The 24,665-nt window shown below is 51.9% G+C and overlaps 9 protein-coding genes across 9 annotated transcripts; 3 read left to right on the top strand and 6 right to left on the bottom strand.

Annotated features, from left to right (window-relative positions):
- Positions 1 to 400: 400 nt before the first annotated feature.
- EI97DRAFT_244622 (uncharacterized protein) lies at positions 401 to 1,370 on the bottom strand. The gene has a single exon (XM_033794087.1). It carries the CDS (start codon positions 921 to 923, stop codon positions 474 to 476), a length of 450 nt encoding a protein of 149 aa, XP_033649370.1. The 5' UTR covers positions 924 to 1,370; the 3' UTR covers positions 401 to 473.
- Positions 1,371 to 6,330, top strand: EI97DRAFT_244561 (uncharacterized protein). Its single transcript, XM_033794086.1, has one exon. It carries the CDS (start codon positions 1,818 to 1,820, stop codon positions 6,252 to 6,254), a length of 4,437 nt encoding a protein of 1,478 aa, XP_033649371.1. The 5' UTR covers positions 1,371 to 1,817; the 3' UTR covers positions 6,255 to 6,330.
- A 1,622-nt stretch (positions 6,331 to 7,952) lies between these two features.
- Positions 7,953 to 9,541, bottom strand: EI97DRAFT_387179 (uncharacterized protein; the record flags this gene model as incomplete). The annotated part of the gene is made up of 3 exons (XM_033796106.1): positions 7,953 to 9,046; positions 9,104 to 9,329; positions 9,380 to 9,541. The coding sequence occupies 3 exons, from the start codon at positions 9,539 to 9,541 to the stop codon at positions 7,953 to 7,955; spliced, it is 1,482 nt and encodes a 493-aa protein (XP_033649372.1).
- A 920-nt stretch (positions 9,542 to 10,461) lies between these two features.
- Positions 10,462 to 13,161, bottom strand: EI97DRAFT_244730 (TRM-domain-containing protein). The gene is made up of 3 exons (XM_033794088.1): positions 11,532 to 13,161; positions 10,573 to 11,481; positions 10,462 to 10,463 (listed from the first exon to the last, which is right to left on the bottom strand). The coding sequence occupies exons 1-2, from the start codon at positions 12,837 to 12,839 to the stop codon at positions 10,714 to 10,716; spliced, it is 2,076 nt and encodes a 691-aa protein (XP_033649373.1). The 5' UTR covers positions 12,840 to 13,161; the 3' UTR covers positions 10,462 to 10,463; positions 10,573 to 10,713.
- On the top strand, positions 13,155 to 14,994 carry EI97DRAFT_437514 (uncharacterized protein). Its single transcript, XM_033799355.1, has one exon. The coding sequence runs from the start codon at positions 13,485 to 13,487 to the stop codon at positions 14,712 to 14,714; it is 1,230 nt and encodes a 409-aa protein (XP_033649374.1). The 5' UTR covers positions 13,155 to 13,484; the 3' UTR covers positions 14,715 to 14,994.
- EI97DRAFT_437515 (Oxysterol-binding protein) lies at positions 14,946 to 16,518 on the bottom strand. Its single transcript, XM_033799356.1, has 3 exons — positions 16,350 to 16,518; positions 15,865 to 16,293; positions 14,946 to 15,810 (listed from the first exon to the last, which is right to left on the bottom strand). The coding sequence occupies exons 1-3, from the start codon at positions 16,422 to 16,424 to the stop codon at positions 15,142 to 15,144; spliced, it is 1,173 nt and encodes a 390-aa protein (XP_033649375.1). The 5' UTR covers positions 16,425 to 16,518; the 3' UTR covers positions 14,946 to 15,141.
- Positions 16,519 to 16,755: 237 nt separating this feature from the next.
- EI97DRAFT_437516 (phosphoglucomutase-like protein) lies at positions 16,756 to 18,898 on the bottom strand. Its single transcript, XM_033799357.1, has 3 exons — positions 18,807 to 18,898; positions 18,434 to 18,735; positions 16,756 to 18,357 (listed from the first exon to the last, which is right to left on the bottom strand). Exons 1-3 carry the CDS (start codon positions 18,857 to 18,859, stop codon positions 17,048 to 17,050), a joined length of 1,665 nt encoding a protein of 554 aa, XP_033649376.1. The 5' UTR covers positions 18,860 to 18,898; the 3' UTR covers positions 16,756 to 17,047.
- Positions 18,899 to 19,561: 663 nt separating this feature from the next.
- On the top strand, positions 19,562 to 21,451 carry EI97DRAFT_453473 (uncharacterized protein; the record flags this gene model as incomplete). The annotated part of the gene is made up of 3 exons (XM_033800459.1): positions 19,562 to 19,785; positions 19,855 to 21,238; positions 21,383 to 21,451. The coding sequence occupies 3 exons, from the start codon at positions 19,562 to 19,564 to the stop codon at positions 21,449 to 21,451; spliced, it is 1,677 nt and encodes a 558-aa protein (XP_033649377.1).
- A 129-nt stretch (positions 21,452 to 21,580) lies between these two features.
- Positions 21,581 to 24,360, bottom strand: EI97DRAFT_446318 (HET-domain-containing protein; the record flags this gene model as incomplete). Its single annotated transcript, XM_033800017.1, has 3 exons — positions 21,581 to 23,868; positions 23,899 to 23,971; positions 24,142 to 24,360. The coding sequence occupies 3 exons, from the start codon at positions 24,358 to 24,360 to the stop codon at positions 21,581 to 21,583; spliced, it is 2,580 nt and encodes an 859-aa protein (XP_033649378.1).
- Positions 24,361 to 24,665: the final 305 nt, after the last annotated feature.

The following is a 24,665-nucleotide window of genomic DNA, read 5'->3' on the forward strand; positions in this document are numbered from 1 at the left end:
GACGCGGGATTTGAGTGCGATCATCAACCTTGGCCACCCGCCTGACCTTGGCCAGCGCTCCCTGTTATCTCGACCAATGGCAACTTTCCGCTGCTCGCTGACTCATCACCTGGTCCGAGTGCCTCCGGCTGCGTATATAAGGGCCTCCTCCCCCACACCCATTCTCTCTCCTCAGCTCTCTTTGCCGTAAGTCAACCCCTTCGCAGCACCACACACCAAACACCACACACTCCACACCCCACATATTCCTTTCCTCACACATACGTTCCCTTCCTCACACATACTCCCTTCCTCGCATACATTCCTTTCCTCGCGTGACACTTGCTAACTTTTTGTTTAGTTTTGGCTTAGATCAAGGTACGATCGAGTTTTCTTTGCTGCGAGGTTTTTACTGACTCCCTTTGCAGTGTAGTATCTGTTCTTTCTAGTTTAATCTCTGGAACGTTCCTACGGGAACAATTTCAAGATTATTCTTATTTTTGCAACCGGTCCTCGGCTCCCTGGGCTTGCTCATAGTCGAGGACACAGTGTCGCCGGTATTGCACTACCTCCGGCTGACGCGACCTTTTCTTTTTCATTGAGATGTTCGGCTTGCTGAACACTCGAGGAAGAAGCTTCACCCATTTCAACTCTTTCTCAAGTACGAGCGCAGGTAGTGTCTCTCTCACTCGGGATGACTGGGTAGAATCACATCCGCACGTCTCGCTCGCCTCGACTGTCCTGCTGGCACTTTTCTGCTGCCTTGCTCTGCAGTGCAATATCTCTTCCTGTCGGTCATTGATCTCTGGAGCGTTCCTACGTTCCCACGGGCACAGTTCAACATGATTCCAACCTTCTGCAACAGATCTCGAGCTCTCCTTGGGCGCGAGCCCCAGAAGAGAGTCGCGAACTGCAAACTCAGTGGCAGGTGCAGAAAAAGGCATCACGTCGACCACCCGTCCACGAACACCAAAACCAAAGGACTCAGCCCAACTCTCCTTTACGCATCTCCGACCCTCGTCATCGCCGCTGCGCTCGTCGCTGAAACGCTACATGGGAAGGACTCTTGACGGCTTGGGCATCATGAAGTGACTGCCAGTTTGCTCTCTCTCACTTAAGTGAGTTGCGTCACCGGTTTCCGCACGCGTGGTGCGAAGATGTTCACCTGGATCACCCCGAAGTCAATATTGAAGCCGGAACATTTCAACAATGCTAGCAGTCCAAATAATCAACCATTGCCCGTTTACATGCATTGGCGGAATCAATGCACGCTGTAACACCCGTGGACAGCATGTGCGGCTGAGCTGAGCGACGAGGCTGAGGGGTCTAGACTTCAAGATTCTGCCTCATAATCAAATATCCGCTTGTTGCGCACTTCACATATATCACAGCCGTTCCTATGCCATGAGTTCGAGCAATAGTGGTGAGGAGCGTAGCGCTCCAGCAAAAGCAGATTCGGCTCCAGTTCGACCAGCTAGCATCCAAAGAGACCTGGCGCCGAACGCGAGCGTCGACCGCCCTCTAACGATATTGCTGGACAATGGAATCGCCCTTGACACCACGTTCGCCATCTGCGAAGCATACGGCGTGAGTGTTAATATGGTCCCTCAACGCCCATTTTGCCGACATGATCACAGTCCCTCAACAGGCTGCTGCGTGGCCTCTTGGCCCAGGCAGATGAAGACGTCCGCGACGAACTTGACAAGGGTAATTTCGTTGTCTTGGATTCCCAAAACGATACAGTTCATCCAGAAGACTGGCTGGCATTCGTCAGAAAGGAGTCCTCACTCTCTGAACCACGATCCACCGTCGTCAGGATATCCTTCCGGTCAGATCAAATGCGCGCGAACCAGACGCAGAAGCATCAGCGGATCCCGGTTGACGGTGCTGGCGACGACGGTTTCAACCAAGACAGTGTATTTCAACGAGCCAGTGGCTCCACCATGACCTCTGTTAACGCCTCCGGCTCAGGGGGGCGTCGACGAGACGAGGAGGCTCCAAAACCTGGTTCAGCTGCTTCCTCCGTTGTTAGACAAACTCATGGCGGAATAACCGATAACGTAGACTCCCCAGAAGGACATGCCAGTCGCAACGCGAGCCCGCATCCGGATCATCTCTCATCTAGATCACGCAGCCCTGCAGCTTCGTTTGCTGTCAGCGAACCCCCTTCTATAGCTTCGAAGTCAAAAACCGAAGATGAGTGGGACCGGATGGAAGAAGACAATCCCTTTGCTAGGAATGAGCATCGTGACTTCCCGCGATTTGCATCATCACCATTCCCATCACCCCCACCGCCGCGGCCGCCGCCGCCACATCCACCACATGGAGTTCCCGCTGATACAGGTTCCCCTCTCCACAGAACGGTACCTCCGCTTGATCAAGCCGGGAACAACCTCTCCTATCCGGTTGACACCAAGGTTGAGGCAGACAGTAGCCATTCTCCTAACAGGCCGAACAGCATGAGGGACATGACAATGAGCACCTTCAGTATTCTCAAAGCTCTACATACGCGTTCCACCGAGCAGAGATTGCAGCTCCACGTTGTTACTGGGCCGGAAACGCCGTGGATCGCGCAGTTTGTCAACATCCGCTGGTACCATCTTCATGGGGATTGCATGAACTTCGTACAATTCCGAGAAGCCTGCCTAGGCGTGCAAGATATTTCCGCACGCATGAAGACACTTATTTCAAAGACTTTGAAGAAGATCGAGAATGATGAGCTGAAGGTCTTTTCAAGGGGTAGTTATATCGAGCCGGGGACTGTCATTCGAGGCGAGGAGACCGATCGAGATGACCCCCAGTCTATCATCTTCTCCTGCGTTCCTTATTTCCATATACAGCCCCAAGGTCGTTCCGCTTCAGACATACAGGATGATTTGTACCCCCCTCGGACCTTAATGGAGACGCTATATCCATACGAGCATGTGCGAGAAAGGGATTTGGAGCAAGCATTCAGGAGATATAGAAGAAGTGCCAAGAGTTCTGCAAACGACATCATCCACGTACCTTCGCTCTGGATCATGAATATCGGAAGGCATGCTGTCGTCACCTGTGGTCACCGTCCGTTCGTGTCTGAGCTCGGGAAATTGATCCGCGTCGCCAAAGAAGATGTCAAGTCACTAAAAGCGTCGTCACCCGTTGCATTTGGTGATGCCGCAGCTCCAGGTGTACGAAATGTCAGACTTATGGATCACAATGGACACGTACTCTTGTACCCGCTGAGCGAGTGTCGGAGCTACTTTCAACTCGAGCAAAAGGTGCGGGAGCTGATCCCTTTGGGCTACGGCGTCACGCGTGATCGCTTCCAGCTCAGATATACCAGTAGGCCCGTCACTCCAGACTCTCAACCAGTCATCCGGAAGCTACTTCCACGCCAGTGGAAGGACTTGATCAACGATGGGAACCATATCTTCATTGACGTCTCGATATCGATGCAGGAAGACAAGGAGGAAGAAGCCGAAGATGAACTGCATACCTCAGTCTCGAATGCTACCATTCCGAAGTCGCTAGTCCCACCTTTCTCTGAATGGAAATTTGGAGCACACGTTGACGGGGCTGTCGCGGTCCAACACACATATAACGAGGTGTTTGGAAACATACGGCGAAAGAGGGTTAGGGATTACTTCGAGGATGTAGGGTCTGCATTGGTTCAAAAGTACGGCGACCAGGCTATTCCCGGCGTGACATTCGAACAACTCCGAATCGGTGTCGAATTGTTGCTTCATGCAACAAGAGCAAAAGATGATGCCAGCCGGAAAACGTTGCATGAGCTCATAGTATATGACCAGATATCCAGTATTATCATGGCATTCTCCAAGCTGGTCGGCATTGCTCAACAGCTCAGCAGGCTCTTCGTTGCAGATGTCAATCACACACCATTCCGGAGGGTATGGGGAAGTATAAGCCGCATACGCGAGCTCATTGAAGAGATTGAAAAACGTGGTTCTGCCGGCGTGGAGGCCGGGAGACCCTGGGATTGGACCATTCGCCTGCCTGACCCGGAAGCGGATTCCAAACCGTCTGCATCTGATTGCGATCTCTTCGTTTCACGTATCGTGTCCGGCGATTGGAATGCGTCAAGCTTCTCGAAAACGCTCAGGAACGCCATTGAAAGCTGTCCTTGTTGCATACGAGGTGAGACCTACCAAACCCAGCAATCGGCGCTCTACCATCTGCGAGGACATTTTCCTCAGACTGGCGCGAGGAATGCTCCAGGTGACCTGTTTGATGCCAAGGAGCAAATAGGTATTGAATGGCTGCGCACCGAAGAACAGGTTATTGTTGAAGAAAGCAACCGTCAATGTTTGTCAATACTCAACAGGGCTGTTTTCCACAGCAAGGGCTTTGTCAATCAACTCAAGGAGCTCGCCGATGGTGTTCAACAAGAAGATGGAGAGATTTTTTCGGCTTACTCGTTCGCAACGGGGCTGGTAGATACACTGGAGGAAATCGCAGGATACTACATTCTAGCAGGACAATCGCTGTATGACTCGTCATATCAGACTTATGCGCAAAATGGCCATAAGTTAGTGTGGGTCTTGCGTTCCCGTTCCACGGCTTCCAGTCGATTGGCTGCCCGTCTACGAAGTTTGAATCGGAGATCAGAATGGGTCAGCGATTCCATACTAACGGCGCGCAAACAATTGTGCAGCATGGCAAGATCTCAGGATAGTTCTGGGAGATGGTCCTTGCCTGCCGAGTATATCTGCTCCTGGGTCATGCGACATCTACTCCTCCGGCCAGTGAGTAAGAACATGTCCGTCCTTGAGCTCTACCAAGAATATCTTTCGACACTCCAGTTCCAAGTGAACCATCACCCGACCAAGAAGCTTCTACGATCAACTCATCTCCTACAAGAAGAATTATCTGCTCTTGAACAGGTAAATTCCTGGCAAATAAAGCTTGTGCATGATTATTGCCGAGTCCTCGATGACCGAACGTACCAGAGCAAGAGCCGCTATCAATCTGCGGTGTACGCTCATGTAGCACCATTGCTTACTTCCTGTCTGGAGTACCTTACCGACATCCATGACGACTATGGATACCTTGAAAGACGCTGCGGCCCGCTGTCAGAGGCTATCAAACAGTCTGCTGAAATCAATGCGGAGGACCATGGCAAGGCTATTCTCGTGTTTACTCTAGTGACGACCATCTTTCTTCCTCTGTCATTCGTCAGTTCATACCTTGGCATGAACACGTCCGACATTCGCGACATGGAAGACAAGCAGACGCTCTATTGGCAGATTGCGATTCCGCTTACTGTATTCACGATCGTAGTCATGCTCATAATCGCCTACAAAGGCGACTATATTCGGAGCCAGGCGTCCAGCATTTACCATGGCCTGAATGGCAAGCAGGATACTAGTATACGTGGAATTAGCGTTGCGCAAAGGAAGCGTGCGACAAGAGATCAAATGGAATTAACTTCTACGACCGGATACACTTCGCTAGCTGGAAGCTCCGCGTTCGCGCCTTATGGTCTACATAAACATATAACGCGATCCACCAGTGTCTATCACCATAAGGATCCTGAACATTACACTGCATCGAGAAATGCCGGGAATCCTTATCATAGCTCGAGAGACGCCCAACAAAGTTTTCCACCCCCCTCAGCGCCCATATTTCCGCCAGGTCCACCTGCACAATATACCAACCGACAAACACCACAACAGTCTCCGGTTGATAGGTATCGATATCCACAGGCTTCGGTTGAACCGCCCAAGGAACATGACTCCTATGGTTATTCCATGTACGATAAGGGGATCCCTCCGACGACTCGTCCCCGCCGGCGACCCTTAGATATAGCATCTCAGTACCACAACCATTCGGGCCCTCGAGACTTCCGTTACAGCCACCGCCAATTGGCAGGACACCAAGACACCTATGGAGATGCCCGGACAACCCATTGGGCTCCCCAAGTGTACCCTTACGATCCAGCTCTAGGCTACAATGACAATACTGAAACGAACCCCTTCGCTCCTCTCGATAGGCGCGCCTCGGAACACATGAGATCTCTGAGCACTCTTTATCCTTACGGTATCAATCCCTTCGCTCTCGGAAACAATGTTTCTGCTCTCGTGCCTGGACCATATGATCACTATCCAGACCACAAACAAGACGAATGGCATTCCTATGGAGGTACAGCTGCGCCTCACCATTCCACTATGGAGCATGGCGTGAGCACCTTTGCGCCTCCGGCCTCCAACGCAAGGGCAAGGGCAAGGGCAAGGTTTCATCGCCGCGATGTAGATGCGGATAACATTAGCGTTCTATGATTTCACACGGAAGTACGATTCCAGTGACCCAGATTACTGCTGCATCTTAGTGCACCCAACATATTGGAAAAAGCCGCCACTATGGATCAAACATACCGGATCAGAACGAGAACTTGGGGAAGGGGGCGAGTCGAGCGATTTTGCGATTTGGGTTATCTCGACATAGTGATAGTGGAGATCACTGATTGGTCTATTGGAAGATGAGAGAGACCGGGATGTAGGCCGCATAGATACAATATGAAAAAGGTGCTTGGGCGAAGGAAACACGATCGAACAACATAGCTTTTGTAGACAGCGGCGTGGAAGATCGGAGAGGCAGAACCATGTCGGATGCTGCCAGGCGGGGTCTTCTCAAGGCGGCAGAAGCAGCTCACGCACGCTCGTCTCGTCCGACACCGGAGCGTGGGTATGTGTAAAGACTGGCATGACCTCCACGGAGTAGTTACGAGGCGGTTGCCTTTGACGTTGACGAGGTTAGGAAGGAGATAGAGTGGAGGTCCAGGAGCTCTCATGTATCTTATGACGTTAGAGGCAAGGAGACGGGTTTCAAGAGAGTCTAGTCAAGTATACGTTTCGGTGGTAGAAGCGACTTTGAGCGCCTTACCCGATAGACGAACGTCAAGAAGACCGCCGAGACAGCCGTACGTGGAGTACTACCAAAGTCCTTCGGAATCCGGAGATGAGGAGCCTCCACGCCATGGCAGGGTTCCTTCTTCGATACCACCTACAGAATCATATGTTACAGGTAAAGCGAGGGCCCGTAATGTGTCTCTTTCAGAAGAAGAGCCAAATCGACTATAGAGCGAAGCTACGGCGGCCTGCGCCAGAGGGCAGTGCTGTGGTGAGGTGAAGAAGGAGTAGAGGTCGCAACTCATCATCTGTCATCTGGGACGAGGAGGCGGCTGCGTAACTAGTCGCCTGGGGAAAATATTGTCTACTTCCTGGATATAGGCAGCTTGGTGAGTGAGGAAATAGACCGTAGTCTTAGGATGTATCGATTTGTGGGATGTGAGTAGTCAGCAGGATATACAAATCAAGGCGCTACAGTGTAGGGATCTTAACATCGTAGTATGTGGTTATTATATACATCTAGTATCCAGGGAGAAACCAAATTGTTTGCGACTTTGCACCAAAACAAGACTCTGATTAACCATACCGTAACCTTCAGTTCATAGAGTAGTGATACTTCCAAGAGGAATCTGAGTCAAATTGGCCGCTTTTTCCACAGCATCCGTGGACTTATTTTCATTTTCTACCAGTCGCTCCTTAGCCCCATCTTTCCAGAAGTCGTCCGATTGCGTATACACTCAAGCTGTGCATGTCTTGTACCCTCACGCGGAAACATATTAGTTACTCAGTGCTAGGGAACAGGAAGGAATTAGCTCTTTTTTAACCCCTTATATAGCGATGGGCGTAACTGAATCAACTATGCTTGGTCGTATCCTTAGTTTCTTCTCATCTGTTCCTCCGATACGGATGAGGGACGTCGAGAGAATGAGAAGACTTAAGACGTAGATTAGGACTTTGGAAAGAGGAAAAAAGACTTCGACGTGAAACATTTCATCTTTCGGTTGTGTGTAAAAATTGCACAGCTCCAACACTCCCTCCCCTTCACATTAGACAAGACTGCTCAGCGCATATACGCACTGAGACCTATGATCGTACATCCATCGTTATTACAACTCACCACGACACTGCTCAACCAGCCTGGTACAACCCAAGCGCAACCACGTGCGGATTAATCAGCGTGAGATTGAACGGCGTAAGGAACGGATTCGCATCCGTCAGCGCCACAAACATGGTTGAATTAACAGCTGGATCGCCCTCCCAGACCACGTCCGCAGGCTGGTAGGTAAATCCCGTGTTGTTACCCGTGACCTGGAGGGGGGTGTACGTCAGATTCAGCTGCGAGACCCAGGCGGCGAACCTGGGTGCACCCGCGGTGCTGTTGGTGATGTAGCTGTTGTTCGGGCCGACGGCCATGCCGGGAGCCTCCCAGGTCATGTTGACCAGTCTGCCGGGAAAGGAGAGCGGCTCGGTGCGGTTGCGGGTAATGGCTGGGCCGCAGCTGTAGCCAGTGACGTTCAGGTTCACGCAGGACGCATTGTTCGGGATTGTGGAGTCACTGGGATCAGCAACCCGCCTGCCGGTAACCTCCCTTGGCCGGGTGTCGTTAGGAGAGATGCGGTTCGGGTTGGGCTGGTTAACGATGAAGAGGGCAGGGAAATTCTGCCACGGGAGTCGCGTCTGATTGGCCGGGCACGAGCTGATGTAGGGTGCAAGATATGACCAGGCCCAAGATTGCGGGATGCTAGCCTCATGCCATACGGGCATGGGATGGAGGCCGAGCATCTGGCGGAAGGACATCTGCTGACGAGACTCGACCGAGATGGTCTGCAGGAGCAGCTGGGCGGCCGCTCGGCTGTCGAGGTGCTCGAGGAAACCGAAGACACTGGCCTCGCTCCAGCTGGTAAGCTTCTGGTTGAAATCGATGAACTCGCGGACCGTCCGGAACGGGTAGTCGTATGTGCACTGAACGGGGGCAGCGGGGCCGAGCATATTGCTGATGACCGTCGCGTGACCAGTCTCCTGAATGGCCATGAAGGCGATGTAGGCGCGGTCCTCAGCAGTCAACCCAGCTTCGATGAAATCCTGCTCGGAGAAGACCGCAAGGCCATTGTTGAAGAGATCGAGCTCAATGTACTCGTGGTACAGACCAAGGGAGAGAGAGTGGAAATCGAAGTCCGAGTTTACCTGGTAAACGGGCTGGGTTCCATTGGTACCCAGACCACCTGGGAGAGTTAGCGTGTTTGACATCCATAGATGTGAAGGAATGGCATTGGACATACCAGCGGGCATGTATGGCACAGGAGCGGGATTGAGGAGCACACCCTGAGGGTTAAAGTAGGTCTGAGCGGGACTAGGAGGCTGTGGCGCGATTGTTTGCGCCAATGTGGTATTCGCTCTCAATGCGCCAGTGGTAGTCGGAGTCCCTGTAAAGGGTCCGTGGCTTGTTGGCCCCGTGGGATTGGGACTCTTCCGTGGGGGTAATGTAACTGGCCTTGTTGGAGTAGCCTGACATGGTCAGCAAAAGTCTGCTTCACCAGAGAAGGTACGGAACGCACGGGAATCTGAGAGTCGGGCCCGAAAGACGTCGCCAAAGGTCCCGTGGGTTGGGAGACGGGGAAGCTGGCAGCGGCACCTGTGTAGCCAGGGACCTGGGGCGCAGGTGCAGCTGCAACGAGAGCGGACAGCAAACTGCTGGCGTAGACCACGTTTGATAACATGGTGAAAAGGACTGGACTGCTGGTGGGTTGGCTGCAGCCACAAGGGGGAGGCAGAGCAGTTTATAGGTCAGTAGACCAGAGCACATAGCTGTTGACGTCTCACCGACTTACGCGTCTATGACAGCACGACAATGTAGCAGTAGCAGGGTTCACAGTAGCCATGACTTCATAGCAGAAGAATGTTCGAACTTCTGCTTGAGTGGCCGAGAGTCGTGAGGGGTGCTTGCCCGGACGCACGCAGCTAGAGTTGTGGTTGGCTAGGGAGGTGAATCCCAGAGAAAGCTCCGATGTCTAGAAAAGTCCAACCTCTGAGGCGGAAATCTGCTTGCTTGCCAGTCGTGTATATCTAGCATTTTGTAACGTAGAGCTATGTGGCGACGGAGAGCCCATGTATCGCGGAGTTCGCTTCTGCTGTGGTAGTCGGCCACTATGTCATTTGAGTGATAACCAATCTGCATTTTGTCAGCTTCTGAAAGGAAGACGTGCCAAAAGGAGCGTGTTTCTGAGAGGATGAGTGGATTAGTGCACTATAGTTCTTCGGCCCACTCGAGACGAAAGCGGTGTCTTGGGTAGATATGCAAACTTGACCTGAAGCATAAAGGAGTGTTGAGAAAAACGTCATAGACGACGTTGGACGTTGCCAAGAACAGCGCAACGATGACAAAGCTCCGCGGAGCCAAGCGCCGAACATTGTTCCCCATCCGGCCGCCGACTTATAGATGGGCGCGTTATTGTAATGGGTGAGGACAAATAGGTTGGTGGTGCATGTTCTGTCCATTTCCGATGGCGCGAGTGGCAAGTCGCAGCGTGCATATTCAATCACCAACCTTGCCTCCCTCCTCCCCCAAGAATTTAGAACCGTACTTCGTTATCCCCATGAGGCTGACCAAATCATACGGTCACTCTCTGAGAGCAACGACGGCTTTTCTTCCAGTGTAGTAGTTAGCAAAGGCCAGTCAAGCTCTGATTCCCTCACCTTCTATAGAGTAGGTAGAGCTGGGGATTCAACTCTGTGGAGTTAATAAACACACCTCAGTCTTTCCTATACAACTCAGCCACCGGCATTTTCACTCACGCAGTATTATTTTCGAGCCATAGAATTTCCAATTAGATTGTACATATCTCTTGGATGGGCATCTGGAGTTGCAAGATTGGCCTGGGATACACATTGATTATTTCGCGCGAGCCATAGGACCCCAGTTTTCTCGAGGAGCAAGCTGATATCGCACGTACTTCCCTCGATCATGATCCTTGCCCAGTTTCTCATCGAAGATTACCTCGAAGTTCGTGCCCAAATAGGACGGTCGTTCAGGTTCCGCAGCTCCTGGTTCACCACTAGCCTCTGCTTGGGGCTCAACCGCCGAAGACTCCTGGGCTCCTGAGCTCTGCCCAACCGGCGTGTCAATGGAACCCGCTTCGGGTATCTTCTGGGCGACTTGATGAGCCGTTCCTTTGGCGACGATGGAATACCCCGGAGAACCTTGCTTCAATGGATTCTTGAGCGGCGCCTTCTGACGGACCCATTCCAGCATGATATGCCATATAGCTGGCCATGAAGCATTTGTGCGTATTGAGCCTGGCTTACAGTGGCTCATGGTGACCTTGAATCCTGCGTGGCGGAGCGCCCCACGAACTGCCGCGGCGGATGGTGCAAGACAGTGGAGGACTTTGGACAGTGAGCTAGGATTGAAGAAAAATGGCGCTTCATCTAACGCTGCTGGATCCGCTTTCGGTATAAGGGGATCTAGGTGTGCGGGCTCGTCCGGTTTGACATTTTTTTCCTTGTACCCAAAGGTTATCTCTTCCATGGCCGTGTGCAACATGCCTTCGATGCGCTCGCTCGTTCCATACGTTTCCTTGTCAACGTCGTTCAACTGGGCCAGGATCCTTTGGATGAATCCAACGTTGTGCAGAGGGCCACCATACATCGGACCGGACAGCTGCTGTATATCAGCATTCTGTAAAACCAGCCATCGAGATAGGAGCTTACCTGAGTCTTCTTCCCACAATGCTCACACGCTTTGTCCGCAGACGGTGCCAGAGAAAAGGAGTGCTTGTACGCCGCTGTGCCATCTTTGTTTGTCCTTGACGTGTGACGCGCAAGATACTGAGTGGACCACGCACCACAGCCATTCTTGCAATGATAGACGATCATTGTCTTTCCGGCTAACAACTTGACGTCGCTGGGAGACCTGCGCACTCGTACGAAGACGCGTATGTAGTAGTCGATGGACAATGAGAGAAGCGGCTCGATGGCCATTCCGTATCGCCCAGCAGAGGATCCTATCGCATGAAGGAGTAAACGTAGACCGCCTTCGTGGCAGGATTCGCCAATCATCGGCAGTCCACCGTATTGCGAATAGGTCTTCTCGAGATAGCCGTGGGAAGCGAAAATGGCCGAGTCTGTGCAGGTCACGCAGAGTAAGCCCTCGTCGTTGATGGCTTGGATAGCAGCGTCGATGAAAGGAGCGGCCGTTCCGTAAGGATCAAGATCTATCACATCGTATCCCTTCTGATCCACGAAACTGTACATGTGAGCAATGGCGTTCCCTGCATTTGCTTGGACCTTGGATTCGAGGTTGTTGTGCTTCACGTTCAGCTTAATCGCCTCGGTCGCCTTGCTAGAGATATCATTGGCCGTGATGGAGGTCGCGTACGGAATCTCTTTGGCATAACGCAGTGCTCGAAGACCCGTAGCTGATAGCGCATCAAGTATGGTGAAGGGCGGTCTCCATTCGCGATGCTCTTGGTTGGCCTGGGGATCCATAGAGGTTTCGGCATCCGGTGCCTCGGAATGACAGACGGCAGCTCCATCCCCAGTGTTGACTGAGTCCTTCGCACCATTGTGACCCTCCGGGACGACACTAGCTACATTATCCTCAGCAACCTTCCTCTTCTTCAATTCCCGAACACCCATACCATCTTCTTGCTGTTGGCCATCGCCTTCGGGCTTCCTCCTCTTCTTCGCCTGCAGTCTTCGCTGTTGTTGCTCGCGCTTCTGAATCCTCCTATGCACCAGGTCGTCTCCGAATGTCTTGATAGCTAGGACACTCAAGTCCCGGTTGAACTGCTGAATCGGATTGTAGAACACTTGCTGTTTCTGCGTGTCTTCCTTGGACATTTGGGGGTCGATGGAGGTAGGTGTACCTTTGGGCACCAGAATGTGCGCCAGTCCTTCTTTTATTGTCGTGTATTCCACTCCATTGTATGTGATGTTCTGCCCCGCTTGAGGGGTAGCATCTATTCCCTTGCTTTCTACATCCATGTTTGTCGATGTGTGGACTCCTGCGGCGGCCATGACGGGTGAGGGAAATAGGCTTCGGCGGATGGAGCTACCGAATGCCCATTGTTTGCGAAACAGGAGCTGGGGAGCTGGCGGCGCACATGGAATGCGGGTACAGAGGAATAGAGCGGCCAGTTTCGCCTTATAATCGATTCGAACTCCAGGTGGGAGCGATCGCAATGTCGCTTTTCTTTTTTTCTTTTGGGGAAACAGTTCCGCAAACCTCAACCATCAAAACAATTTTTGGACGCGATTTCTTGGCGATTTAAGCTTAATTGCTAGCGTGCCGCATCCCCACCACACGACGATCAGTCGTCCGAACTACAAAACTTACACAGTATGAGGAAATGCAGTTCCTTGCTATCATGCTATGGGTTGTCTGATGAAAAAACATGTCTCTTGAGAACCGTCTTGTATAGGCCATTATTCAGTTGCCTCAATTTCCCGTATACAAAGGAATCCTTCACCATGCTAAACAAGCTGCTGCCTAAAGAGCTAAGGGGCCGGGGCTGAGGCTTTTCTAGTTTCGGCATCCTTAATGCTGACAGCAAGGTTAGGAGCGGGTATTTGAGAAGGATGCCTCCCCTCATCACATTCTGTTCTTCTTCATCCCCACACTACCGTCGTTTTCTTCATTAATTATCCTAACATTATTGCACAATGGGCAGACCTAAGTATCTCCCAGGGGAATATCGCGACGACCCCGACGCCCTATCCCTCCAGACGACACCGGACGATTACACTTACGACGACGCTCCGGAAATCAACGGCCTACCTCCATCCTACGATGACAGCGAAGGGGATATTGTTCCCGCGGCTGGCCCCTCGCGGCCAATCCGCTATGTTCCTCCGTCGCGCTACATGGATCATGACAATGCCTTCGTGCAGTCTGGCGGCAAAATTCGAGTGTGTGACACGCAAAAGACCATGGACGCTCGATATGACTTGGATCCTGAGTACCTGGAACAGCGGATTAAGACAATGTCACTGGTCCCTCCCAATCCCCTCATCTACATCGTAGGAACGCACAGGGAGACCGTGAGGAATGGGGACAAGAAGGAGGTCAAGGACATCATCGACTTCCGGCTGGTAATCAATATGGGAGAATACCTTGTGCACGACGATCAAACCGACTTCCCCATGAAGCTTGGGACTGCAACGAACGGCGAGAAGACCTACCGCGGGAGCTTCATGAAGAAGCGCGCACCAGGAGCCAAACAAGACATCGAGGTCGGCTCAGATGCCCCTACCCTCCGCGAGTGGTGTCATCGGTACTGCGCCTCGCCTTCGCGATTGAGAATCTTCCGTCTTCGGCGCGAGGTCTTTGGCCTGGACTCCCATTACCTTGCCAAGCGTATCGAAGGCCTGATCCGCAGCACAAGCTACCGTGGGCGTGTCAGAATCGAGTTTCCGGTAGAAAACGAGAACGTCGACATATACACTGCAAACCGCATCAATGAGTGGCGGTTGAAGACGTGGGTCCGTTGGCTTTTCTACCTTACCTTCCTCTGGATCTTTTCCTGGCCCTACCTCTTCTTCGCGACAAAGCGCTATGCCGTCGTCAAAGCAAATTGGTTCTTCTCCACACTCGACGAAAATGACAACAAGATATATGCCACCATCAGTGAAGAAGAGTGGTTCGACAGATGGCACATTGCCATCCGCCGCTATGTGTTGGAAGGCTTCCAAGGCGAAGCAACCTACGAGCGGATGCAAGGTGTTATTAATCGGCCTGCGGATCCGCCTACACCCGGCCGCCCTGCAACAGGTAATGTGAACGTGGACAATGCAGTCGGTCTGTTGCAGCAAGGCTTCCGGGTTGCTCGAGCTATCAGTAGGGGTGATCCGATGGCAGGCCTTCAGGATGGTTGGGGTTACGACACGGTGTAGCCCGGTGAAGCTGGACTCGTATCAGAGAAGTGCCCATCATTTTCCGCTTTCATTCCTCCGAACAGGTCTCTTTCATTTGTGTTCTCATTTTATCCGGCCGGTTCTCCAATGAAGTTGTATCAAAGCGTGTACTGTGTAAGGCGTATTCGATGCACAACCCAGTGACGCGAAAGTACGGAGAGAAGAAGCGTGATCCATCTTGACAACACAATGCGAGTCGGAAGAGAAAACTAGCACGAGAATCGCATTCTCTGCATAGAATGAGTGAAATTAATCTCACTAGTGTCTGTACGACTCGAGGAAAGAATCTCGCTCCGCCATCAGGGACCCTCTCTAGCATCTTTAAGATGCACTCGAGGCTATTCCCCAATTATGATACCCAGAAACCCTTTCCATTATCTCCCCACCACCGCCCCCCCATATTCCACTATGCCTTCAGCGCCTTCCTCGCCTTCTCCTCATCAAAAAGCCAGATGCCATTCGTCAACTCCTCATTAATTTTCTGCTCTCCCAGCTTATGCGCCAACCCCTCAAACACCTTATGATGCGGCACCCTCTTGAAGAACCTCCGTTCCCACTCCCTCCCCTCCTCCTTCTCCTGCTTCCGCATCTCCCTCTGCCGATTTTCGATAATCGACTTCTCGTACCCGGCCGTTTCAGTGTCTCCCTTGAGGATCGCGTCGGCGACTTTCTTCCACGCGCGCCGCGACTCCATTTCGTCTTGCTCTTCTATGGGAGCGATGGTTAGTGGGGTGGTTTTGGTGACTTTGGGGTCGTATTGGTCGACGACCTTTTTGGTTTTGGCGTCTTTGATGGTGAATTCGTCAGTCCATTGGCCATCGGCCGTGTAGATCGGTTCCTTCTCCTTGCCCTCTGGGTACAGGACAGCGGAAAATGTGTTCTTTTTGCCGGAGATCCAGCCCTTGCCGCTGTAGTCGATCTTCGCTGTGTAGCCCGAGGATGATTGGATGTAGGAATTGCGGTTCAGTTCGACGTAGGGATACCCGGTGATGAGGCCTTCGATGTGGAGGGATGGGAGGGTAATGAGGTAATCCTCGTTAAACTCGTCAATGTGGAGGATAGCGTGGCCAATTTGCTAGACGGGACATCAAAAGCCATTCCACAGGTTCCCAAAGCCATCCAAACTCACCTTGACGTTGATCGTGCTCGAGAACGTCGCCTTCTGCGCATTATATCCCTGCAACCTCACCCCGGCCTTTTCGTTCCAGATACAATATGCTGTAACCGGCGGATGGTGGCTAACTTGCTCGCTCACGAGTTGCGTAGTGCCCGCCTCGTCTTCCCACTTGCCCAGGAACAGCTCCCCCAGGAACGGATTCAGCGGCTTCTTCTCGCTCCCCAATTTCTCGCTCCGGCTTGCATACTGTTGTTTCAGTGTCGAGAGGAACCACTTCAGCACCAGCATTGCTCGCTTCGCGGGGTCCTTCTCTGCAGCAGGGGCTACGAAGATTGAGGGGTGCTCGGCCCAGTAGGAGGAGAATTCGACGAGGGAGGTCGCGGAGAGAATGAACGGCGGCGCGGTCAGGGACGCGAGGTCTCCATTGAAGGAGGCGATCGACTAGCCGGCGATGTTAGTCCAACAAAGCCGCTGCCCAAAGTCGTTTCATGCCATACCTTCAGGAAACTTGACCAGGAGCTTTTCGCCTGTGCAGGCACGGCGGCGCCCTCCTTGCCGTTGTTAGAAGTCATGGTTTTTCTGGCGGATACGAATACAGAAGGCTTGGTGGACGCGCTGTGACGGGCTAGGGATACAAAGTGAGTGGTGGTGCTGGAAGAAAAAAAATACACAGTAACCACCGGTCCATTAAGAATGTTGTTTGCGACCGAAAGTGTGGCGCAGCACAGCGACGTCATTTAACAGGGCCCTGGCGCCCTGGTAGGGCAACCTGAAACAGGGTGGGTGAAAACGAGGGTGCCCGTCGCCGTCATGCATGGTGGGGATAGGAGGATGATGGTTTGCAAAGCTCGTTACTGTATTGATATGGTCCCCAAATCTGGATGTCTAATCTCGAACTTGAACGGGACCTGTGGCGGTGCTGTGGCGCGTCAGGTACAGTAGCATTGTGCCAGGGAACATATGCAACTAGCGAAGAAGACGAGAAGACAACTGCTCGTGACACTGTGTTGACTACATGAATGGTGAACATCTTGTGGCATTGAGCATTGAGTATTTGCGCGCTTTGGTGTGTATTATGATGATCGCTATGCCGCTGAGTACATGATAAACACTTGCAGCTGAGCAAGTGACCCAGAGACAGAGAACTTGCCATGCTAATTACGGCATTCACTTTCACTCACTCCACGTCCGCCCTCTACGTCTTGACATCAGGCTCGGTACGGCCGATGTACTCCTGGAACTTGAGCAAACTGGTTGCTAACTGGACGTTATCCTTGAGATAGTCCTGAGCATCCAAGTCGTACTTGGACTCGTCGGTTTCGTGCTTTTCGATGTACAGACGAATGGTCGCGCCGCTGCTGCCAGTTCCAGACAAGCGTACCACGATGCGGCTGCCGTCATCGAACTTGACAAAGATACCCTGATTCTTGCTCACGCTGCCATCGAGATCGGTGTACGAGAAATCGTCGGCTTCGAGAACCTTGCGTCCGGAAACAGTGGAGCCAACAAACTCGTCTCTCTTCGTGGTGATGAGCTCCTTGATGTTGGCAACAACCTTGTTGGCAGCATCAGAGTCGACCTGCTCATAGTCATATCTGGTGAAGAAAGTCCGGCCGTATGTCTTCCAGAAGTCCTTCTGGATCGAGGCGATGCTGGGGGTGGTACCAGTCTGCTGGCCAACGGCAGCCAGGATGTTGAGCCATGCAACGACAGCCCACAGTCCATCCTTTTCGCGGATGTGGTTGCTTCCTGTGCCAAAGCTCTCTTCGCCGCAGATGTTCATCTTGTTGGCGTCGAACAAGCCGCAGAAGAACTTCCAGCCGGTTGGGACCTCGTAGCACTCGACACCCTTCTTCTTGGCAACGAGATCGATGGCGCCGGAAGTGGGCATACTCCTGGCCAGGCCATAAATACCTTGCTCCTTGAAGTACGGGATCAATTCGGCATGGTGGGCAATAATGGCCAGGCTGTCGCCTGGAGAGACGAATGTCTTTGCGCCGTAGATCATGTTGCGATCGCCATCACCATCGCTCGCAGCGCCAAAGTGAATGCCATTTTTGTCCACTGCGTCGACGAGGGACTTTGCATATACGAGGTTGGGGTCGGGGTGGTGTCCACCGAAGTCTGGTTTAGGGATGCAGTTCTGTGTACTGTTTGGTATTCCCAGCTCCTTCTCGAAGATGTCAATTCCGTACGAGCCGGTCACACCGTTCAAGCCATCGAACAAGACCTTGAAGTCAGGGTGTTGCTTGATGAACGACTTGATCAGATCAAAATCGAAGATGTCTTTGAGCATATCGAGATAGTCCTTGGTGGAGTGGATGACCTCCACTTCCAGATCACCATACTTCCGCGTGCCAATGGTTGAGAGGTCGACCTCGGGAATGTCGGCGATTTTGTAGGAAGTGAGGTTCTTTGAGGTCTCGAAGATCTTGTTGGTGACGCTTTCGGGCGCTGGAGCACCATTGGCGAGGTTGTACTTGATCCCAAAGTCCTCGGTGGGTCCTACTGTTGTGTCAGTCCCATTTCCAGCTCCTAGTGCTACGTCTTAAACGAGGGGAGGGACGGTCGAAGAACTCACCTCCAGGGTTATGGCTGGCGGTCAACAGAATGCCACCGGTCGCCTTCCGCTTTCTAATGACATTGCTGGCAGCTGGGGTACTGAGAATGCCATTCTGGCCGATGATGAGCTTCTTCACGCCGTACGCTGCGCCGATCTTGGCAATCAGCTGTGTCACTTCGGGGTTCCAGTAACGGCCATCGCCGCCAATGACGAGTGTTGAGCCCTCTACGCCTTCGGGGATGGAGAGGAGGATGCTGGCGACAAAGGCTTCGCTGTAGTTCTCTTGCTGAAAAACCTTGACCTTCTTGCGAAGGCCGGACCTGGGGCAAGTTAGCTTGAGCCACCAATGATTGTGCAATTGTTCTCGAGTGGAGCATTGCAGGCCACATACGTTCCAGGCTTCTGGTCCGCGAAGGGTTTCAACGAGACAGTTTTGATGCTCATGGTGTGGATGTCCTTATTATGGGGTTGAGAAGAAACAGTAGTGTTGAAGGTTTTTGTGAGGAGAGGAAGTTGCCGAAGCTTCGAAGACAACAAGCTCTGGCGGGGTAAACATGACGTATCCGTGCGCATCTGTGAGTGCTTGGTGGCGCTACCCCCACCCTTCCCACGCATCTGCAAAGTATAGCCACCTGGGCACTCGCTGTACTGTGGTACACCATATCACCACGCCTCGGAAGCCACCAACAAAACATTTATTGACATTCAAAGACAGACACAGACCAGACGCCATAGTTGAATGCCCATGTAGTATCTACTGGACAATGATTTTCTCCGCTGCCTCGATTGTGATGGATCTTTCTTGAGCTGAGAATGGCCGAATCTCCGATAAACGTTAGAGTGTATCACTTCGCAAAAGGGGTTTGATGAGGTATTCGCGTGATTCATCTCTATTTGATGTGTACAAGATCACGACGTATACTCCGTACGTGCAACTACCAATGCATACCTAACGTCTACTTGAACCTTCCTATACAAGTAAATATATTCCCGTGTTGGGTTTTGCTCCAGCCACTTGAACCTCAAATTCCGTCTCCATCCCACCAAATCACACAACACCCACGTACACCGCCATTCGCGAAACATACAACCCGCCATTTTGCAACAACAAAGTCCATAACCACAAGCTCTAGTCTCATCTGGCCTATGGGAATCCCAGGTCTGGCCACGCGCCTGGAACCATATGCGCTTTTCTGTACCTTCGCTGACCTCGCAACCCTTCAGTATGAAGCCATCATCGACGGGCCCGCGCTTGCATACTGGGCGCACAGTGTAGCCGCTCAGAATCAGACACGATTTCCAGGCTACACCGACATCAATACAGCGGCTATCCGCTGGCTGCAGCACCTCGAAAGCAGCGGCATAAAAGTGTGAGTGCACGTGACCGCCTCATTCACCGTCCTTTGCAACACCAGATTTGCTGAGCCGACAAATTCTAGGTCAGCTATCCTCTTTGATGGAGCTCTTCCACCGTCCAAAAAGGAAGAGAGGGCATCACGCCTCCTTCAGATCGTGAAACGCGTGACCCAGCTCAATGTAGCATCCGGCAATACAAATTGCCCTATACAACAGCTGGGATCAGTGGCCTTTCCATTCCTGGCGCCTGCACTGAGAGAGGCCCTTCTTTCATCCGAGTTCGCCGGAGCGACGCGCGTGGTTCCTGGGGAGGCGGATGACTGGTGTGCATCGCAGGCCCAGCAAAATCCCCACAGCATCATCTTCACGAGTGACACTGACCTGCTCTTGTACGAATACTCTGAGCATGCTCTGGTTCAATTTTTCAAAGATGTTGATGAGAAAGGATTGAAGGTCTACTCTCCATACAAGATCTGCCAACAGCTCGGGCTCGAAAGTCTTGTGCAGCTTGCTTATGCGACACACAAAGATCGTTGGCAATCACTGTCTGAAAGCGTCCACAGCGCGCGGAGATATGATGCGGGATCGATACCCTATACAGAGTTTAATAAGAGATATATCGACAGAGTGGAAGCACCAGCCTACCTTTCAGCGGACCCTCGGTTGCATGCGTCACTTCAGAAACTTGACGCAAGAGTATCCGAGTTCGTCCTTCAAGCATTGTCTCCCGGCGATAGCGCATCCCAAGATCCTCCCCTTGCAATACCAGTGTCCCTCCCCTTACTCATCGAAGATCCTTTCAGGGCGTCCGCTTGGACGCAGGGGCAAGACATCCGCCTGCTCGCCTACTCCCTCCTTACACGCCGCCGGCTCGTCATCCAGGAACACGTACGAAGAGCACAAGGCATTTCAGTCCAGGAACTCGGCATTCATCCACTAGACAAAGTGGAAATCGGAGTTGCCGCCCTTCATCGTGCAGTCAGCACAGCCTTGGAGTACCGCGAACTACCCCCAATACGATACTGGACCCTTATCGCGGTAAAATTGGCCTTAGCCTCTCTCAAACCACCACACATCTCACTTCTCAGTCGCGTAGTAGCAGGCGAGTTCGACTCGACATGGTCCTTTGTGCATCTCCAGTCTTGCATCCAGGCGACGCTGTATTCCTTGCGGATGCTGGGCCAATGCATTGAGGTCTGGCTCGCACTCGTCTCTACAGACCATATAGCTCCGGAAAAGAAACCCTCGCAGGAGCTCTTTGACCTCATCAACGACTTGTTCCGCATTCTGACCACCCTTCCCCCAATCGCCGAACTCTTCCCGGTACCAGGTCAACAAGTTCCCACATTCCCGGAAGACGCAAACCTCGTAAGCACACTAAAAGACATTTATGCAGCAGCCGGCATCACCGACGAGCTGCTTTTCTCGGAAGCGAAGTCCAAGAAGCAGCGCAAGAAGGAGAAGAGGGTGAGGAAAGCCGAGGCACAGGCTCAGGCTCAGGCTCAAGCTCAGGCCGTAGTGCCGACAAAAAGGAGCAAGAATTTATTTGATGTTTTCGCGGTTTTAGATAATAATAACAAATGAAAACCTTCTCGTATTCTATATCTTTAGATTCCTCCGCACACAATCGTGCGACATATTTGTATTCCTCGCTCAAGCTTGAGAGGGAGGAACTTATAACCAACAGGAATTGTCAGATTATACTAAACCATCACGACGAGCAGGATGCTGTAAATGGCAGACGTACATATCAAACGCCCTTCCGCACTTTGCTGAAGCCGTGAGAAAACCCGGTTACCACTCAGGCTACTACAGAATTTCGAAGAGCTTGAGTGACTGTCCTGGCTTTGGTTGGTATCGTTCATCGTCCATTGGCCTCTGATCATATAGCAAGCAAGGCCCCAGCATCTGATAGTGATCCTTTCCGTGTCTACATGGCCTCAGCACATATGGCGTTCTCCCAGTGTACAGTCCGACAACAATGTCACCGGGAAACATGAGCTCAGGTCCTAGACCTGGAGTTCCATCCTTTGTCAAGAAGAGACGTCTTTCCTTGTGGAAGCTGTTCAACCGGTGCTCGAAGCGGTTCCACAGATGCTTACGATCGTCGCGCTCACGTTGATAGTTGTGCTTTTCGCAGTATGCTTTCCAAGATGGGTCGTCTGCATCTGCCTTGACCATTTCCCTGTTATGGAGATAGTTGATGAAGCCCAAGTGCATGTCGTGCTCAGAGTCCATGATGCCAAACATTCGAATCGCTCGTTCCATAAAAATAGCACCATTGGGCTCTTGGGACCATGTACGCATTTCATTTCTGATGAATGTGAAGACCTCGTGGCCTTGTTGGCCTATTGTGAATGTAGTCCCGGAAACGTGACGGTATCGGAAAACAGTCGATATTTCGGAGAAAATCAGTCCGCCAATGTAGAACGATGAGTCTCGGAAGGTAAACGAGCGCTTGAGGGCTTGATCGCATTCATGGTTCTTGTTGCCGTTAAGAAATCCGGGACATTCTTTATGAATGAAGTTTGTGAAAGGCCAGTCTGCATCTGTGCGAATGATATCTGGCACCCAAGAATATTTTTGCGGCACATTGCCCCATCTCAACGATTGTTTGGGATGGTAACCCGGAAAGAAGTTGAGCAGATCCAAAGACTTCTTCGTTCCAATATGCCACCGCGCAAAGTCAAACATGGCAAAGTCTGCCAATTTGTTTACATAGTCTGGCCGTAAACGATGATGGCTCATATTCTCGCGTGTATCACTACCAAGCTCCAGTATAGCGTATATTTTATCCGCTCGGTCACTGGCTTGAAAGACCCCGGTGGTCTCAATAACATCGAGAATGGGAATGAACTGATTGCGGTCCATGATTCCTCGTTGCCAAAGAGATAACCAGGACCCTTTGAAGAATGCAAGTCCGCTAGGCTTATCGCGTACCATGGGGAAGTGGTGGATCCCGGCGTTCATCGTCTCCTCTCTTGCTGCGAGATCTCTCGTGAAATTGCAGAATCGTTCCCAGTCCACTGAGACGTCACCGATAACGAGCTTGACCTTGGGTTGACCGTGCGTATCCAGCGGTGCGCGAAAGACTTCTTGGATCACCCATACCCGTTTAAACCAGGGTCGTGAAAAGAATGCGTCCACGGCCCATTTGACTGCTAGCGTGATGTGAACTGGGTTTTGAATTCTCTGAGCGAGCTCAGTCGGGCTATAGTTGTTCCCGTGAGTGATGTATGCCGTGATCATGCTGCGTCTGAACTCCAAGTCAGTGGCGTATGCCATCCAAAATGGTGCCAGAAGCCCATATTGCTTTTCGAGATCGCAAGCACCATAAATCGCTGGCGCTGAGTCGGATTCGGGCAGCTCCCACGTCCATATACGCAGGTTCGAGAACTTTTGAGGCAGTTCTAGGAACCACTCTCGGTCCTTGTCTATTAGCATTGACAAATCGATCTTGGCATCCAGCGAATAATTTTTCTCGGAGCGCGAATCCCAGATCTCCATAAGTCTCATCATCACTTCGCTCCAGATATTTTCGACGCCTAGCCATACGAGGACACGCTCTGCGCTGGAGTAGATTTGCCCCATCGAAGAGACTTGCTGGCTGCGTTCGACTGGATCGTTCTGGTTGATACAAATCGCATCAACCCACAGAATACGCGCTGAAAGTATACGTCGGAAGTTTAGCAAAGCGCAGTGCAAGTCGGCAGTGACATAGAACGTCTGCTCAACTTGTTCAGCCTTGTCTATATCAGTGCTCGATTGCTTCGGATGAACGAGAGTTATCGGCACAACTGTCGACAAGTCACCCCAGCAATATGAGAGAGCTTCATAATTCGCGGCGAGTCGGTAACCGGCATCATTCAATGACAAGTAGATAAGGTTGCAGACTAATGGAGACGAACCATATCCAGGCGCTATGGAAATACAGCGAATCTGCCTGGTGCTGGGATCCAAGGGCGTATATGTAGAGGTGTCATTCTCGACCGAGCGGAATGGAAGACCCGTGTCCATCGTTTCTTCCAAGGGAGTGGAATTGGTGTAGTGAGCAAGAAGGAGGTACCCTTCAGCTGAGCATGCAGGCGCAATCACACCTAGTCCACTTAAGGCTTACCGTGACTCACCGTCTGGCGATCGTCCCCATCTGGCGATCACTTTCGGCCGCCGAACACCAACAACAAAAAAGGCTGTACAGCTCTATACAGATAGTAAAATCACTAGATTTTTTGTTAGGACACTCGAAGGCGCCATCTAAACCAATTGACAACTATAAATTATTATCGATAACGGTAGAGGAGTTGTATATTGCGGGTACGTGTTGCAGGCCTAGATATGGGCACCTCATCTACAATAGATGCTACATCTACATTATCAACCTTAGGCTCCTTAACGACATCTGGAGGAGGTGCAGCAAGCTTTTTACTATGTACGGCCCTTGTTTTAGATAATTGTATGTCTTGCCGGAGTTGCTTTTCTGCTGCCCGAGCGATCTGAGCTTCCTTACGCTCAGCTGTCTTCTTCTTCTGGTATTGCTGGATCCGAAGCTCCTTTGCTGCCAGCCTCATATGGCACCTCTCCTCAAGCATGTCTGCTTTTTCCTGCTTTGCTGCCTTCCTGCGCTCTGCCTCCCGAATGTTTTGCTATTGCAATGACCGTTCATTGGCGTCCTTTTAGGCCTGTCGAGCACGGGCATCCTTAACCTTGGATGGTGACCAGAAGATGGTGCTGCCATGGTACTCCTGTGGGGCCTCGAGCAGCAGAGGCTTTCCACGCTGTCGGCGCTTCTTCTTGGGGTTGGGGTTAGGGTTAGGGTTAGGGTTAGGGTTAGGGTTAGGGTTAGGGTTAGGGTTAGGGTTAGGGTTAGGGTTAGGGTTAGGGTTAGGGTTAGGGT

This window comes from Westerdykella ornata, assembly GCF_010094085.1.
Source record: "Westerdykella ornata strain CBS 379.55 unplaced genomic scaffold EI97scaffold_49, whole genome shotgun sequence".
Lineage (NCBI taxonomy): Eukaryota > Fungi > Ascomycota > Dothideomycetes > Pleosporales > Sporormiaceae > Westerdykella > Westerdykella ornata.